This window comes from Strongyloides ratti, assembly GCF_001040885.1.
Source record: "Strongyloides ratti genome assembly S_ratti_ED321, chromosome : 2".
Lineage (NCBI taxonomy): Eukaryota > Metazoa > Nematoda > Chromadorea > Rhabditida > Strongyloididae > Strongyloides > Strongyloides ratti.
Genome location: NC_037308.1, coordinates 11,565,518 through 11,581,997, shown reverse-complemented (window position 1 = coordinate 11,581,997; position 16,480 = coordinate 11,565,518). Strand labels below are relative to the sequence as shown.

Sequence of the window (16,480 nt, the reverse complement as noted above, 5' to 3'; positions counted from 1 at the left end):
TAATATTTTACTCCATTAATTTTATATTTAAAAAACTAAATTTTTTACTAATATTTTTTATCATTGTTAACATCTAATAGTTGGATAATGGTACTTTACTTTTGAAGATATTATTTATAATTAACTCTAACAGCATATTTGTAAATTTTAAATATTTAGTTTTAAAATTAATTGTTATCTTATCTTTCGTATTGATTTCTTATCGTTTATTCCAAAGTACTTAAAAAAAATTTTTTTTTACAGTTGCCAATGAGATTCATTTTTTCAGCTGTTGTAATTCTATTAATTATTTCTGTAATTATGGCTTCAAATTCAATGCCAGGAGGATGGAAAGAGCAATCAATCGATGACAAAGATATTATTTTATTGGGTCAGAAGAGTGTTGATAAATTTAATCAACAGTCAAATGATTTGGCCTACCATGGATTTGTCAAAGTTATTTCTGCCAAGTCACAAGTTGTCGCAGGTGTCAATTACGAACTTCAAGTTTTAGTTGGTGAAACAGGAACTTTAAAAAATGTTGTTCCTCATGACAAGTTGACTGAAGAACACAAGAAAGTTAAGGATAATGGACGTAAACAAATTGTCACTGTTGGAGTTTGGTTAAAACCATGGGAAGATTTTGAAGAATATACAATTAAAGGTGTCAAACAAGCTTAAGTGACAAATTTACCTGATACTACTCATTTTTAGTAGTTCCATTTCTTTATTGTATAAAAATATTTAAATAAATTTTTTTATTTTTTATCTGTTCACTCTAATCACATATAATTTTTTTATATTTCTAGGTGGAAGCAATTAAAAAAAATGAATTACCATAGGTAATTTTTCACAATAAAATAATTTAATAGAGGTATACTTAAAAGACCGATTTTTGCAAAACACTTTTAAATTCAGAAATGATTAATATAATGATAGGAAGTATTATTTTTTAACATGTTAAAATCATTTTTTTCATAGTTCAATACAACAAAAAAAAAGACTTTGAAATAGGGGTAGTTGCAATTACTTAAATAGTATAAAAAACTTCCATGAAAAATAAAAAAAGATAATTTAAAACTTTTTAAATTAGTAGGTAAAACATCTCTTTTGTACAACTAGAATCTTTAAATTGCAAATGCTCATTCTTGAGAAAAAAATTTAACTATAATAATAATCGTCACATTAATGATAAACTTTAATTTTTGAAATTTTGCCCCTGTCAAAAATGTTTTATAAGCTAACTTATTAAAGAGGCTATTAATAACTTTTTTCAAAGATGATAATACAAAAACTAATTTAAGATTCGTGTTGAGATATAATTTATGAAGAATTTTTAAAAGATTCTCTTGAAATAATAATTTAAAATGTTTCCAAATTTATAAATAGAAGCAAGCCTATTTTTGTAACATAGAAATTATGTATTTTAAAAGTTTTCATTTGAGCTAAAAGAGTCCCATTGACAGGTTGATGGAGCATGACATTTTTTTGAAAAAGAATACATAAAATAATAACAATCATGAAACAGTGAAATACAAATAGAGATATACTTAACGGTATTTTGTTATACTCAATTGAAGAGAGAGAAGAATATTAATGAAGATTTATTTCTGCAAATTTTCAGAATGTGAAACTTTATAAATCTCCTGAGACTCCAATTAAAGAAACATATAGCTAACACAAAAAAAATATGGTTTCATCAAAACTGATATCTACCTTTTACTTTTTTTACATAACTTAATTTACCATATTTATGGTACTATGTAAAATTGAATTGATGTAAATAAAAAATAATTTTCAACAGTTAATTAATTGTTTCCAATAAAATTAATGTTATTAAAAAACAAAATAAGATAATTTCATTCTTTTAAATGTCTTATAAATTATATGATAATTTTTTTACTTAAAAAGAATGTTATAAAATAATTATATATATAAAATCTAATAAGTATTAAATATAAATAAAAATGTTTTAATTTATATGTTTTATAAAAGGTGCTTTTTAATATATTATGTTATTTATTATATTAAATTTAGTCACATTTAACATTTTAACAATAAATATAAATTATTTGTTATTAATTTTTGAATTTTTGTTTATTTACTTATTTAGTATTCTACATGTTTATCAAAAAAAGTTGTTTCATTTGATGAACAAAATAAGATTGATGATGGAGAATAGTATAGAATAATAAATTAATATAAAGAATAAAATATTACAGTATTATAATAGTAAATATTACTTAAAAAATATCAAAATTGCTACTGATAATATTAAAATATGAGAATTGTTAATTAAGTAAATTTAAAATTTGAGCCAGACAAAAAAATTATGGCAGATGGTTAATCATCATCAACAAAATAAGTGGAATAAAATTTTTATATAAACAAAAAATAAATTAGGAAATTTTTGGTATTAAAATATAAATAAAATGATTAAACGATTTGTTGATATTCCTTTATTTGATTGATAAAAAAAATCATCGAATAATATAATAATTTAAAAACAAAACATAATAAATGAGCAAAATATAATAAAAAAAAATTTTTACTGAACTTGTATTTTAGAATTAACTGATGAAATGATTTTAATTTTTTCTTTTATAAAAAATTCTATAATTTTTCGACGACAAACTTTTACACATATAAGACAAATTAAAGCATTGATTGTAGGGACAAGCATAAATGTTATAAAAAATATTGAACTAAAACCATTCAGAAGAATTTTTAAAAAGCAACAAAATACCATTGTTAAGACGGGAATTATACAAAAGATAAGAGGTGTTAAGGCTTGCAATAACATTGTTGTATTAAGTTGTTTTTGTAAATTTTTTGACTTATTTGTCATTTTACCAGAATTTTTTCTTAATGACACCTGAACACCTTTGTATGTTTTAAATACAATTAAAACAACAACTATACATGTTATTGAATTATGACCTAATGCACACATTCCACTTATTGATAATGGTTCTAGGACAAAAAATTCTGTCTTTGTTCCATCAAAATTATAAAAAAAATCTTCTCCTAATGTTTTAATAACTTCTTGACGTGAATTATCAGGTGAAATTGTTAAAGCCCAACCCCATATTGTAGCTCCACATGTATTCCATAAAATGTTTATAATCATAAGGAAAAAATAAAACCTTTTTGACATTACTTTTTCTCTAAAAATTTTTTTTATAGAATTAAATTTAATAACTACTTACTTAGTAATCAGTAAATAACGATAATAAAATACTATAGCAGTATTAGAAACAATAATATAAAATGTTCCAATAATTGTAATAATGATAATTAATCTAACATTAGAAGAAAAATATCTTAATACACCATGAGTCCATGTAATAAAATATTTATTTGCTGGTTCCATAGATAAACACGTTATAGCAATAAATAATGAAAAAATTACATCAAATATAGAAGTTGTTAAAAGAATTCTTCGATAATTTTTAAATTCTTTATTTGATATTGTTAAAATAACTCCAATCAAAATAATATTTAATACAATACCAAAAGTTTCTGCTAATACATTACTATAAAAGGTTACCACTCGAATATTATATATAAAACTATTCTTATAACTATTCATTTTTATAATAATAAATATAATTGAAAGTTTAAAGTTAATAAACTTTCTAATAAATAATAAATATTTCAAATATTTAATTATTACTTTATAAAATAATTACTTCAAAATATATGATACAAATTAAGCTAATTAAAAATTTAACTATTTATGTAACTTCTTCTCTGAAAAGATTAATATTAAATGACTAAAGTTTATAAAATATTCTTTTTTAAAAAAAAGTACTCATTAATTATTTAAAATGATCTTTAAAATTATAAAAAGATAATAGAAAGACAAAAGTTTATTAATTTATATGACATAATATCTTTTATAAAAAAGAAAATAAATGATCTGAAAAAAAAAAAATTTTTTTTAAACTCAATATTAATATTTTATTAAAACAATCTTGTATATAAAGTTTTTTTTTATTGAGAAATTTATATATATATATATTTTTTTCTTAAATTTATGTACACATTTTATTACGACAAAATTATGGAAAAAGAAATTATTATTTTAAATTAAAAAATTATTATATTTTTATATATGATATAAAGTGTCAACATTCGTGTAACTATTAGCTATATAATGTAACACAATTAAAATACAAAAATAATTAGAATGCAAATCATTAATGTTTATTAAGATATTTCAAAAAAAAATAAGCCAAAATATTTTTAATACAAAATATTAGCATTATAATTATGTAGAAAGTAAAATCTATTATAAAATATTTACTAAATTAAATTTACTAATGTGAAATGATATTTTCTTCATTAATTAAATCAAATTAAAGAAATTAAATAATTTAAATTTTATAAAAACATAACAAAACATATTTTTGTTACTTTATATAAAAATATTAATAGTAAGAAAATAATTTATATTAGTAATAAATTATAAATAATAGCTAGAAGTTTATTTAATTAAAAAAAATTCTTTCCTAAAATACTAATTATATATTTAATTAATATTTTTGAAACAATTAATTTTTTATTTGTGAGGTATTAGTAAAAAAATAATCCCCCTCTTTCCTATTATTTTTGATAGCTACTAAAAAAGTTTACTATTATATTCACATTGAAATGAATTTAATTTTATGTTGTAAAATGTGTAAATGAAATTCATTTAATTTTACTTATTAAAAAATTAAATTTTGTATATTATATATATATACTTTTTTGTCATTGTAAATTGTTTTAAGTATTTTAAAACACTTAAGGGATTTCAAAAAAAAAAATAATAAATCCTTTGAAATAATAAATTGTCATTTTAAAATTTTATATAAACATTTTTTTCATTTATATTTTTTAAGTTAACTATTAAACACACATGGAACATTTCTTATTATTTCAATTTGGGAAGGCCTTTTTTCTTTAAAATTAGATCTATGTTTCGATTAAATTAATCTAAAAGATAATTACTGAAAATTTAATATTTAACAAAAATATTTTATTTTTTTTATTTTATTTTATATAGAGATTAATATAATTATAAAAAAAAATATATAAAAATTTAGTTTACATAAAAGTTAGTACATATCTAAATGTTATATGAAATCATTTTAATAATACAATAATATTTTTTTAGAAGCTTAAATAAAGTGACTGAGTCATAACTTGTAGTAATTCTATATATTTAAAGAATTTTCCTTAAAAAAACAAAAAAAATTACTAATAATTAATTGATGGTAAACTTTTAATTATCTTTAAAAATAATAAATATGACAATTAAAATTATAATACTTTCATAAAAATAAAAATATTCATACCATCTATTTTCTATTCCGCTTCTTTTAGTATATCTAGACAGGTATGGTTTTTCAATGAATTGTTTAATTCTCCAAGTGCTTTCTTGTAATGTAGGAAGAATTCTATCATTCATTATTAATTTTGTTTTTTTTATTTTTTCACGATAACTTGAATTGTCTAGCATTTCACTGACAATTTTAATTATCTCGTTACTAGTCATATAAAATTTATTAATAAATGGTGATTTTAAATATTTATAGGCAGATATTGCATTATGAAATTGTTCAGCAAATACTGGTAAAAATAACATTGGTATTTCATGACATAAACCTTCTTTTAAACTTTTAAGACCACCATGAGAAATAAAAAGTTTTGTTTTTGGATGTTTTAATATTTCATCCTGTTCAACCCATGAAAAAATATTTACATTTGATGGTAAATTTTTTATTTCCGGACCTTTGTATGACCAAATAAATGTTGTTTTATTAAAATAATTAAACATTCCAAGAAATGATTCTATAACATTTGAGGGAGCATCATAAAAATTTACCGTACCACCAAAAGCTAAATATATAACATTTTCAACTGTTGGATTGTCAAAAATTTCTTTAATTTTCTTATTTAAACTTTTTTCTTCTACCTGAATACAATAACTTCCATCTTCAATAACATTAGTTGCTGTTGTTAATGGATAAAATATTTTATCTGGATATTCTCGTAATGAAAAATCAGCATTTTTATAAATCCAATTTTGTGAATACTCATTATCTAAAAATTTTAAACTTCTTACAAAATCACTTGTATATTTTTCATACAACCATTCAACAATAATAAATTCATAAATTTTTTCTTTCAAAATATTTAAACCATATTTTAATGTATTTAAATCACTATCATAATAATGTTTAGGTCCATTTCCAAAATAACTTGGTCTTCCAGCATTAGATTGTCCCATTGCTCTAGCTCTTGATTGAATGTCCCATTCTCTTGATGTAGAAAATATACCATATCTTATCTTTTGACTTTCACTTAATTTTTGAACAATAACATTTCCAAAAACTGTTATTAATTCATCAATCATAACATAATCCCATTTCTGATTAATGATATCATCAACAAATTTTTTATTTTCTTCAAAAGTTATTCCTAAACTATTTACTTGATTTATAAAACTATATTTCATAGTATATGAAGAAAAATATGTACTCCATATAGTTTTGATTAACCCTTCTACTAATTCAGTTGAAGGGTATACTCTAGTTTTTGTACTTTTAACTACATTTGTCAATATACGAAAATTTGTTTCATTTGGATTTTTATAACTAAAACCATTTGTACTTATTATAGTAATATTAAAATTATTTTTAGATAATTCTTTAGCTATTGGTGTTATACTTCCTATATGACTATATCCACCTTCATATGTTAACATCAATATATTTATTATTTTATTTGAAAGTACATTATTTAGAAATAGTATAGAAAAAAATATATGAAATACTAACTTTACCATTTAATTGATACAGTGAAAGTATTTGTTTTATGTAATTAATTGTTCTTTACATCAATATAAAATAATCATACTTTATATATATAGAAATAAAATTTTTGATAAATGATATCAAATCATAATATCTTATCAAAATTAATATTATATTGTAATTAATTTGTCACAATTCTGTATGTATATTTGTTTTATAGTTAAAAAAGATAGTTTTTGACCTTTGGATAAGATTTTATTATAATTTAATTAAATTGTAATTAATGTTTACCATAATAAATTATATTATTTTTTTATGTTAATGTTAAAAAAAAAATATTTGATTTCATTATAAGTTATTAAAAATTCAAAGTCAGTCATTAATAATAAAGTAAAATATAAACAATTAATCTTATTAATCAAAAAACTAAATTTTTCTAGTTTTAAATATTTATAAAATTAAAAGATTGTTAATTTATTTAATATAAAATTTCATAAATGTTAAAAAAACGAAATAATTTTTAAGACGTTTAAAATAATACTTATTAACTTATTAAATATGATAATATTATTAAAGATAATTGTTGAATTTATTTTATTTAGTGAAAAAAATATTTAGTTTATTAGATATGTATATAAAAAAATTTATTTTGTTAAAAATAAAAATAAAAAGTTTTTTTTTTAATAATTTATTGACAAAATTATACATTTTTAATAAAGTGAAGACAGAATTAGATTAAAAATAAATGGTAGACTAAAAGTCATTCTTAAATAAATTTATTTAAAAAAACTTTTTTTTTATGCTAGATTTATTTATAGTTAAAAAATTGTTTTTACCAAAATTTTATAATTATTAAAATATTTTTTTTATTTGACTTGTATATAATATTTAAGTTTAATTAAAAAATATTTAAAATTATTTTGTCTTTAGGATAAAAAATATAGAAATTAAAATAGATAGAAAAAAATTTTAGAAACATAGTTGAAAAAATTTTATTCTTTATTTAAATATATAAGCAAGATTTAATTAAAACAAACATAACAAAGTTATCTTTAAGTAAAGAAAATTTTATAGACACAATAAATATATATTTGTTAACGTTTAAAAATTTTTATTCGTTAAAATCATAATTCTTAATAAAATTGATTTAAGTAGTAGTAAGAATAAAAAAATATTTTATAAATTTTATTACCAAGAGTTTCATTTTATATATATATACAGATATAAATTAAAATTATAAAAAAAGAAAATAAAATCAATGAAAATTTCCAAAAAATATATTAACAACGGTAGAAATAAATTAATGTTTATTTTTAAATTCAATTGGTAAATTTACAATGCAATTACTAGCACCACATTCACACTTTAATGTATTATCACTAGGATTATTGGGAATGTTGTAAAAATATTTGACTGTTAATTCACTACCCATTGGAACATCTTTCTTCATAACATAAAAAATCTTATGAAAAGTTGGAGATTCATAGACACCATAAGAAACTACTATCCTCATATTTGGATCACAAGAATGATTAGCAAATCTTGATTCATTACCAATTTCTTTAGAATCAATAGCATAAAAACGGTTAAGTTTTTTTGAAGTTGATTTAAACTTGATTTCTAAATCTTTTCGCATGTAATCCATATCAAAAGAATATGTGTAATCTTTTCTTTTTTTCATAACAGCATCTTCATAAATGACTCCAGTGTATTCTGTTACAAGATCTCCAGCTTTCATATTTTTACCCGCTCCAAGTGCCCAACCTTTTCTAACTGTTTTAAATACAACAAGAGGAACATCATCCCTATTCAAATAAGAAATTCGATTCTTACATATATCGTTTTTTCTATGACAACTACACTTACTAGAACATTCAAAAATTGGATAATTATCTTTTTCAATCTTTATATCTTTAAAAATAGTTTCAAACCACTTTTTAACTACAGAACAACCAATATCAGGAGATGTTGATTTGCAATCTTTACATCCTTCAAAATAATTTAAACTTTTTTGTTCCTCAAATCCAAACATACATCTATTTTCAAATATAAAAAAAGGAATATCATTATCAACATAATTAACAAGAAAAAGATCATTTCCACGAAATATTTTCGTTGAAGTTTTAAAATAAATCCATGTTAGATACATACAACTTACTAAAATTTGAAAGTCATCCCAATTTGTAGGTGCAAATGGATTCATTCGAACTGGAATGTTAGGATTTTGTTTATAAATAGCATTAATAATATTATGACGTTCATCTAATTTCTTTATTTTTTTAGCCATATTTTTACTTGGAGCACCATCTAATTTTAAAATTCCAATATAGTCACGTACTGGAGCCAAGTCTTTATAATTATCAGTCATAACAATAAATTTTGTCTAAAAGTTCATTTATGAATCAAAATAATACACATTAAACATACCTTACTTTCATTTCTACCAATAATAAATTCAACATTTTTTTCATCAACTATTTTAAACATATTAAGGAAATCATCATCATAATATTCCTGGAAACATTGAACTGAAGATTTTGACCTGCTTTTCATCATACTTTAAATATTTTTATTACAAAAAAAAAATATAAATAAAAAGTAGAATATAAAAATTACAAATAAGGAGTTGCAGTATTCCACAGACAAAATCTTTTTAAGATATAATTTTTCAATACATTATTTAAAAAAATATTATATCTTCTAATTTTTGTTTTTTTAATTTTCTTTATCTTGGTTACATATTTGATTATTTTTTTAATTTCAATGTTTTTCATTTTTTAACCAACAAAAATATAATCTCATTTAAATATAAAAAACAAATTTGTTTACATTAATGGAAATTGAAGTAATATAAAAAAAGTAAATAAATACAATTATAATATTTTTTAAGAACAATCTTGGTATTGGTGATATGCCTTACTATTATAGATTTGTAAGTAAGAGAAGACAGTTTCGACTATCCTTGTGCTCATCAAATCTCTTGCTAAAAGTGGGTTGTGATGTATATTTTAAAGGACGTAATGCTAAATTATTCATGTAGATACTACTTTCTGAACTCACTTTTTTTCAATATAAATTTCTTTTGTATAAAGGTCATTCAAAGTAACAAGGTTAACCACAATATATAATGTTGCATTCTAATTTTTTGACATAAAAATATGAGACGCCGTTTTAATTTAACTAATATTTTAAGATTTATATTATTTGCCTTATTTGTTTCTCTATTTATAAATTATAAAAAAATATTTGAAGATGAGATTAAAGATAATAAACTTTCTTGGTTAGATATAAATTTGGACATTCCTTACAAATTAAATAACTCTATTTTTGAAGCAATAAGACTTAATGAATTATTGGCTACTAGTACAGAAATATGTAAAAATAAAACTATTCTTGATGAAACTTATGATGATTATTATTATTGTTGGGATGAAAAATATTTCAATGATAAAAAATTGTAAGTTAAGATATTTTTTTTACAAAATAATTGCCATTGTTAGATCAAGAAAAGCAGTATATTTTTCTGGCCACAATGAAACAAAGATTTTATTTGGTCAAAGATTAAAAATAATTCAATGGTATGCATTTTTAATGGAAAATAATCCTGTCATTGATACATTACCTGGAGACACAAATTTTAAGGCTGTCGATGAGATGGCAAATGGAAATCTTGATGTAGGAAGTATGATATCAATTTTTCATAATGATATATTATTGATAACAAGACTTGAACCATATTCAGATAAATTTATCGATAAAGAAGCAGCTTATTTTAAAGCTATTGATATTATTGAATATTTATTGCCATTTTTAAAAACAAAATTTTTACAAATTGAAATAAAAATTGGTGGAAAAAATACTTCCGACATTATATTTAAATGGTACTCTTTATTATACAAATTACATTTTAAATATAACTTCAAAATTTTTGGTGCAAACTCCAATGGATATTGTAATCGAAATTACAAAGGAAATTGTATATATCATGTTAGTTTTGTTAAAGATAATTATACTACGAATGTTCCAATATTTGGATTTGGAAGTAACGATGAAGAAAGGAAAAGATTAATAGCATATATTTATCAACTTCCATCTCAATGCAAACAGCCACTGGCTTGTAATTCCTGTTATAAAGGAAATACCTCCAATAGTGACATAAACACTAATGATGGTAGTTATTTAAGTAATGAAGAACTACTGAAATCATTAATGAGCGAAGAAAAATGTACTATTATTGATTTTAGAGAAATGACATGGAGAATGATAGATATCATTTTAAATGACTGCCAAAGAATAAAGAGACTAGCCTTGAAAATACATGTATGGTTTGGTGAAGAAGGTAAAAACTATAGAAGATATTATGGATACTTCAAAAAACTAGAAAAATGTGGCCTCGACATATTCTTACACAGTAATCCAAACCCATATACTTTTGTAATAATACTTTACCGTTCTGTTAATTAAAATAATTAATTAAGATTTTATTTATCAAATACAAATACAGTGACAAAAAACTTAAACGTAGCGAAAAACCTTACAAAAGTTGTTTTTTCCAAAATTAATATTACTCGAATAATAAACTCTATGTCATACATCGAGGAATAAATAAACAGAAAAAAAAAAAGTTAACCACAAACAGCATCACAACCCGAAAAGGTTTATTTTTGGCCGCAAGTGAAATACGAGTTATGAAGAAAAACTACAACACACGCACAAGAAATTTTAAAACATATTCAAACACTTGTAGCTACAATGATTATTCAAAACAAACCATTAATTTAAAAAAAAAGAACCAATTTAAGCATGGCGAATATTTGCTTCTGTTTATTTCGCTTCATTTCCACTTTGAGATTGGTTTAATTCAATTGCCTCAGTTTGTTGTGGCATTCTTGTAGCAGCTTTTTGTTTCAATAATGTCCAATCAAAAGTATAATCATATTGATGGCTAAGTGTACGGAAAAGAATACGGAATAATTGCCTTAAGTACATGTAATCCGGTGCTTCATCGAATCTTAGACCGCGACTGTAGTTAAGATACATTGAAAATTCTGCTGGAAATCCTTTGCAAAGCACCTCAACTGGTGTTGACATTTTCTAAAATATTAATAATAAAATTTATATAAAATATTTATTTAGTAAAAAATTACCTTATCACTGATGCGTTCATATTTTTGTTTTTTATTAGCTGCTTTTAATCCTTGCCATGGTAAAGTTCCTCTGTTAAAGTACATAAGAACATATCCCAATGATTCCATATCATCACGTCTACTCTGCTCAATACCAAGATGAGCATTTATTGAAGCATATCTAGCAGTTCCTGTCAAATTCTTATCCTCTCTATAAGGAATATGTACACGAGATCTCGTCTCTCTGTACTTCTTAGCTAATCCAAAATCTACCAAAAAAAGTTTGTTACAATGACGGCCAATGCCCATAAGAAAATTATCTGGTTTAATATCTCTATGGATAAAATTCTTAACATGTACATATTCGATTCTGCCAATCATTTGATCAACCAACATAAGAACTGTTTTCATTGTAAAACGTCGACCACAAAATGTAAAAAGATCTTCAAGTGATGGACCAAGTAAATCCATGACAAGACAATTGTATTCTCTTTCAACACCAAAGAATCGAATATGAGGAATACCAACGCCACCATTAAGAATTCTATAAACTTTATACTCATACATCAGCTGTGGATGACGAGCCTGAAAAATACAATCAATAAATAACAATTTAAGTTTTTATCTAAACATACTTTTGATGATTCCATTTTAATAGCAACTTCCTCTCCATTGGTTATATTGATTCCTAAAAAGATATCTCCAAAAGATCCACATCCAATTTTTCGTTTAACACGATATTTCAACCCAACCACAAAATCCTTAGTATATGCCCCAGAACTCGGTAAGAGAGACATTTCTAAAAGGCTAAGAAATATTTCTAAAAATAATATACAGATGTCAGTAAAATAAGTAGATGACAATGCGTGATGCGTATTTCCAACATTTCCGTATAAGAGATGTTACATAAGCTTTATATCAGATGAATGCAAAAATTGCCACGAATAGAATTAAAATGAAAAAAATTATTTAGAAATAATAAAAATAAATTAAATAGAACATATAAATAGTCAAATTTTATTCTCAACAAAATATCTTTTAGAAATTATAAATTTATAGACATATAAATTAACAATATACACAATAGCAAAAGAGAAAAAAAAATAATAGAAACTTTTAAATAAATATTAAACGCAATGTTAAAAATAAAAATCTCAACATGTTAAAAGAAATGTGTATATAAAATTTTAATTTTTATAAAATTATATGATAAGTAAGAAAATATAAATATAATATGTACATCCAATTGATTACATATAAAGAATGTAAAATTAAATTAGTATAAATAATTTTAAAACATTATTCAAATTTCTTCAAAATTATAAAATATACTGTTAATTGTTAAATCAAACAAACTGTATAAATGTTAATAAAAATAAAAAAAAAAAAATAGACACTGTTATTTTAAAACAAATTTATTTATATCTTACTAAAATATAAATTGATAATATAACACGTGTAAATATAAATTTATACAAAAAAAAAGTTTACAATTTTTAACTTGTATAAAATATTTACATATAACGTTAATATTATTAAATGATTAGATTAAAAAAAAATTTACGTTTAATAATTATTTTATAAATAATAATATATAACTTTTAAAAACAAGTAATACTCTTTTTTATAAAAGTAAAAGTTTTCATGCTTGTAACATTTTTACAATACACAAATGTATAAATTGGTAGAACAAAAATAATCTTAATCACAAGATATAGTTTACATCGAAAGACATATATATATATATATATACAATTTTAGAAGTAACAAAAATTTGAATGTTTTATAATACTACAATTATACGTAAATTTTCGTCATTATTTTTTATTTAATTAAATTATGGTAAGATAAAAAAAACTAAAGATAAGTATAGGAATCAGAGATTAAACTATGAAAATGTCTTAGTATGATAAGAAAAGCATCACTGTTGTTATTATTATTATTAATTAGATCTTTTTTTTATTATTATTTTATAAAATATACTAAAATGAGCAATGTAAGAAAAGTAAAACAATTGCAAAATAAAAAACTAAATAAGTATAAAAATATTTAATTTTGAAAAAAAAAAGTTAATGTTAATGAAGTAATTAAAATTTTGATTATTTAACAATTTGATTTGATAAACTAACAATTAAAAATTACTTTATATGGTTAAGACATATAACAAAGAAACTAAGAAAATATTTTACCATATAGTTTTACACATATCAATATAAAGAGATGACAATTATAAATATATTTATATATAAATATAGATACACCTTTCTATGATTACTAACAGTGTGGCCTATTCTGAATATTTTTAAGTAAATTGAAGAAATTGATGGTTAAATATATAAAAAGAAGAAATTTATATGTACAAATAATTGAGAGAGATAGAGTAAACTAAGTACAAATCAACATTTAAAATTGATCCGATTTAAAGATGTTTTAAAATTTTGTATATACATATAGTAATCAATTAACTTTATAATTAAAAGTCTCACTCATTGTCAAAATGGCGGTCATAAAGAAGAGACGACTTTAAGTGTATTAAGATAAAAGTTTCATAGATTAAATATGAATAAGTTATAAAAAAGATTGGCTTCTATGAATAATTCGTACAAATATTACTTTATCCCTAACATCATAATTATAATAATATTTTATAGTGAAAAAGAATTAAAAAAAAGGGTATGTATGTATTAATAATTCATGTTATTTATGTATTAACATAAAAATAAAACTACAATATATATAACAGACAACTATAGAAGACTTTCTACAAAAAAAAAAAAAGTACAATTATAAAAGTTTGCACATAGTAGTCAATAAATAATTTTAAAAAAAAAATAGATAATTTTTACTATACACCTTAAAAATATGGAATATTTAATCTTTTCTATAAAGTTGTAATTTTTTTTTTATAATGAATCAAAAAACAAAATGCTTAGTAAACAATAAATTAATTTAAACAAATGCCATTTGCATATCAAAAATATATATTTAATGATACACAGAAGATTTATTAGTATTGTTTACTAATCGTGTAAATTTTTGATAAATAATAAATATATCTAGATATATTTTAAGATGACAAAACATTAAAAATATAGTACCTTAAAAATAAAAATTTAAAATTTATCTAAAAAAATTAACTCAATATATTATTATAATAATCATAATTTAAAGAAATAAGATATATTTTATCGAAAATATAATATCATAAATATTAAAATTATTTTTAAAAAAAACCAAAAAATAAAAATAAATAAACATAAATTAAAATATATTTAAAACTAGAAACCATTGAAATAAGAAACCATAACACAATGTGAAAGTGAAATAAGAAATAACATTTATAAATATAAAAAGCAACAATATAATAATCAAAAGATAAAAAGCATATTTTAATAAAATAAGTACAGTTTTTCAAAAAAGAAAGACATAGAGTAAAAGAAAATTGATAAAGTAGAGAAAAAAAAAATTTGGGCAGTTTATGTTTAATCTTTATTGAAAAGAAGTAAAGAAAATTATAAAAATATTAACTTGAACATTTCGAATTGGTTTTAGATTTCAAGAACACAGACAAATTTATTTTATTAAAAATATATAACTATCTATACAATTGAAAGACACTTATGATGTTTACTATTAAAAATAGTTTAAAAAAAGGAGGAACAAGAAATAATTTTTAATGTTCCACAATTTAATACACTTCAATATGTAATTATAAACGATTTTTTTTTATAAATAATAAAAAGTTAATATTTAATATTACATTTCTTTAATGTAAAAATAAATTTATTTGAGATTAGTATTTTTATTTGGAAATAATACACTTTAAATAATTGGAGAACCATTATTTAAAAGAGGAAAGTATAAAAAATCCAATATAAAAATAAAAATTTAAATAAATGTTAAAAAGATTTTCTACGGATAATATTTTAATTCACTAATAGATATATATTATATAATCTACTTTTCCAGATAATTTTACACAATAATATAATAACCATTTAAAAAAATTGCTAAACTTGAGATGTGGCAATGAATAATAATTAATTTAAATAAATAAAAAAAAATTACCGTAAAAATTAATATTTTATAGATTAAAAAAAATAATATTATTTGAGGTAAATTTAAATGTTAAATTTTGAGAAAAATATATAGTAAAATAATTGGCAATATTTAATAGTGAAATAGAAACCCAAATGTATGATTAACTTCTATTCAAGATATATTGGAATATCATTCATTTTATAACTAAATTTACTGGTTTTTATCATTCTTCAAATTTATGATTCAATAAACAATTGATTATATTTACCAGATGGGAGTTTCCTTATTATTATCGTAGATATGTTGTGGTGTGAATATGATTGTTAAATAAAAAAAAAGTAATATATCTATTGTTATGTAATAATTTACCCGAAACATTGATTTTTAATATATAATGTATTTTTTTTTTTGCAATTTTTATTTTATTTTGTAAAATATTAAAAAAAAATAGTGAATAACAAATATCATAATTATTTTAATTGTTAATAATAATAACATAGATATAAATAAATATTTATTTCACTGGATACA

At 20.8% G+C, this 16,480-nt stretch overlaps 5 protein-coding genes across 5 annotated transcripts; 2 read left to right on the top strand and 3 right to left on the bottom strand.

Annotated features, from left to right (window-relative positions):
* Nucleotides 1-300: 300 nt before the first annotated feature.
* SRAE_2000370000 (Proteinase inhibitor I25, cystatin domain-containing protein) lies at nucleotides 301-660 on the top strand (the record flags this gene model as incomplete). The annotated part of the gene is made up of 1 exon (XM_024654925.1): nucleotides 301-660. One exon carries the CDS (start codon nucleotides 301-303, stop codon nucleotides 658-660), a length of 360 nt encoding a protein of 119 aa, XP_024508248.1.
* Nucleotides 661-2,527: 1,867 nt separating this feature from the next.
* SRAE_2000369900 (7TM GPCR, serpentine receptor class r (Str) family-containing protein) lies at nucleotides 2,528-3,109 on the bottom strand (the record flags this gene model as incomplete). The annotated part of the gene is made up of 1 exon (XM_024654924.1): nucleotides 2,528-3,109. One exon carries the CDS (start codon nucleotides 3,107-3,109, stop codon nucleotides 2,528-2,530), a length of 582 nt encoding a protein of 193 aa, XP_024508247.1.
* A 4,973-nt stretch (nucleotides 3,110-8,082) lies between these two features.
* Nucleotides 8,083-9,556, bottom strand: SRAE_2000369800 (SET domain-containing protein; the record flags this gene model as incomplete). Its single annotated transcript, XM_024654923.1, has 4 exons — nucleotides 8,083-8,762; nucleotides 8,817-9,165; nucleotides 9,210-9,339; nucleotides 9,399-9,556. 4 exons carry the CDS (start codon nucleotides 9,554-9,556, stop codon nucleotides 8,083-8,085), a joined length of 1,317 nt encoding a protein of 438 aa, XP_024508246.1.
* Nucleotides 9,557-9,615: 59 nt separating this feature from the next.
* On the top strand, nucleotides 9,616-11,246 carry SRAE_2000369700 (Hypothetical protein; the record flags this gene model as incomplete). Its single annotated transcript, XM_024654922.1, has 4 exons — nucleotides 9,616-9,627; nucleotides 9,673-9,718; nucleotides 10,035-10,239; nucleotides 10,283-11,246. 4 exons carry the CDS (start codon nucleotides 9,616-9,618, stop codon nucleotides 11,244-11,246), a joined length of 1,227 nt encoding a protein of 408 aa, XP_024508245.1.
* A 360-nt stretch (nucleotides 11,247-11,606) lies between these two features.
* On the bottom strand, nucleotides 11,607-12,705 carry SRAE_2000369600 (Casein kinase I; the record flags this gene model as incomplete). The annotated part of the gene is made up of 3 exons (XM_024654921.1): nucleotides 11,607-11,876; nucleotides 11,930-12,493; nucleotides 12,544-12,705. 3 exons carry the CDS (start codon nucleotides 12,703-12,705, stop codon nucleotides 11,607-11,609), a joined length of 996 nt encoding a protein of 331 aa, XP_024508244.1.
* Nucleotides 12,706-16,480: the final 3,775 nt, after the last annotated feature.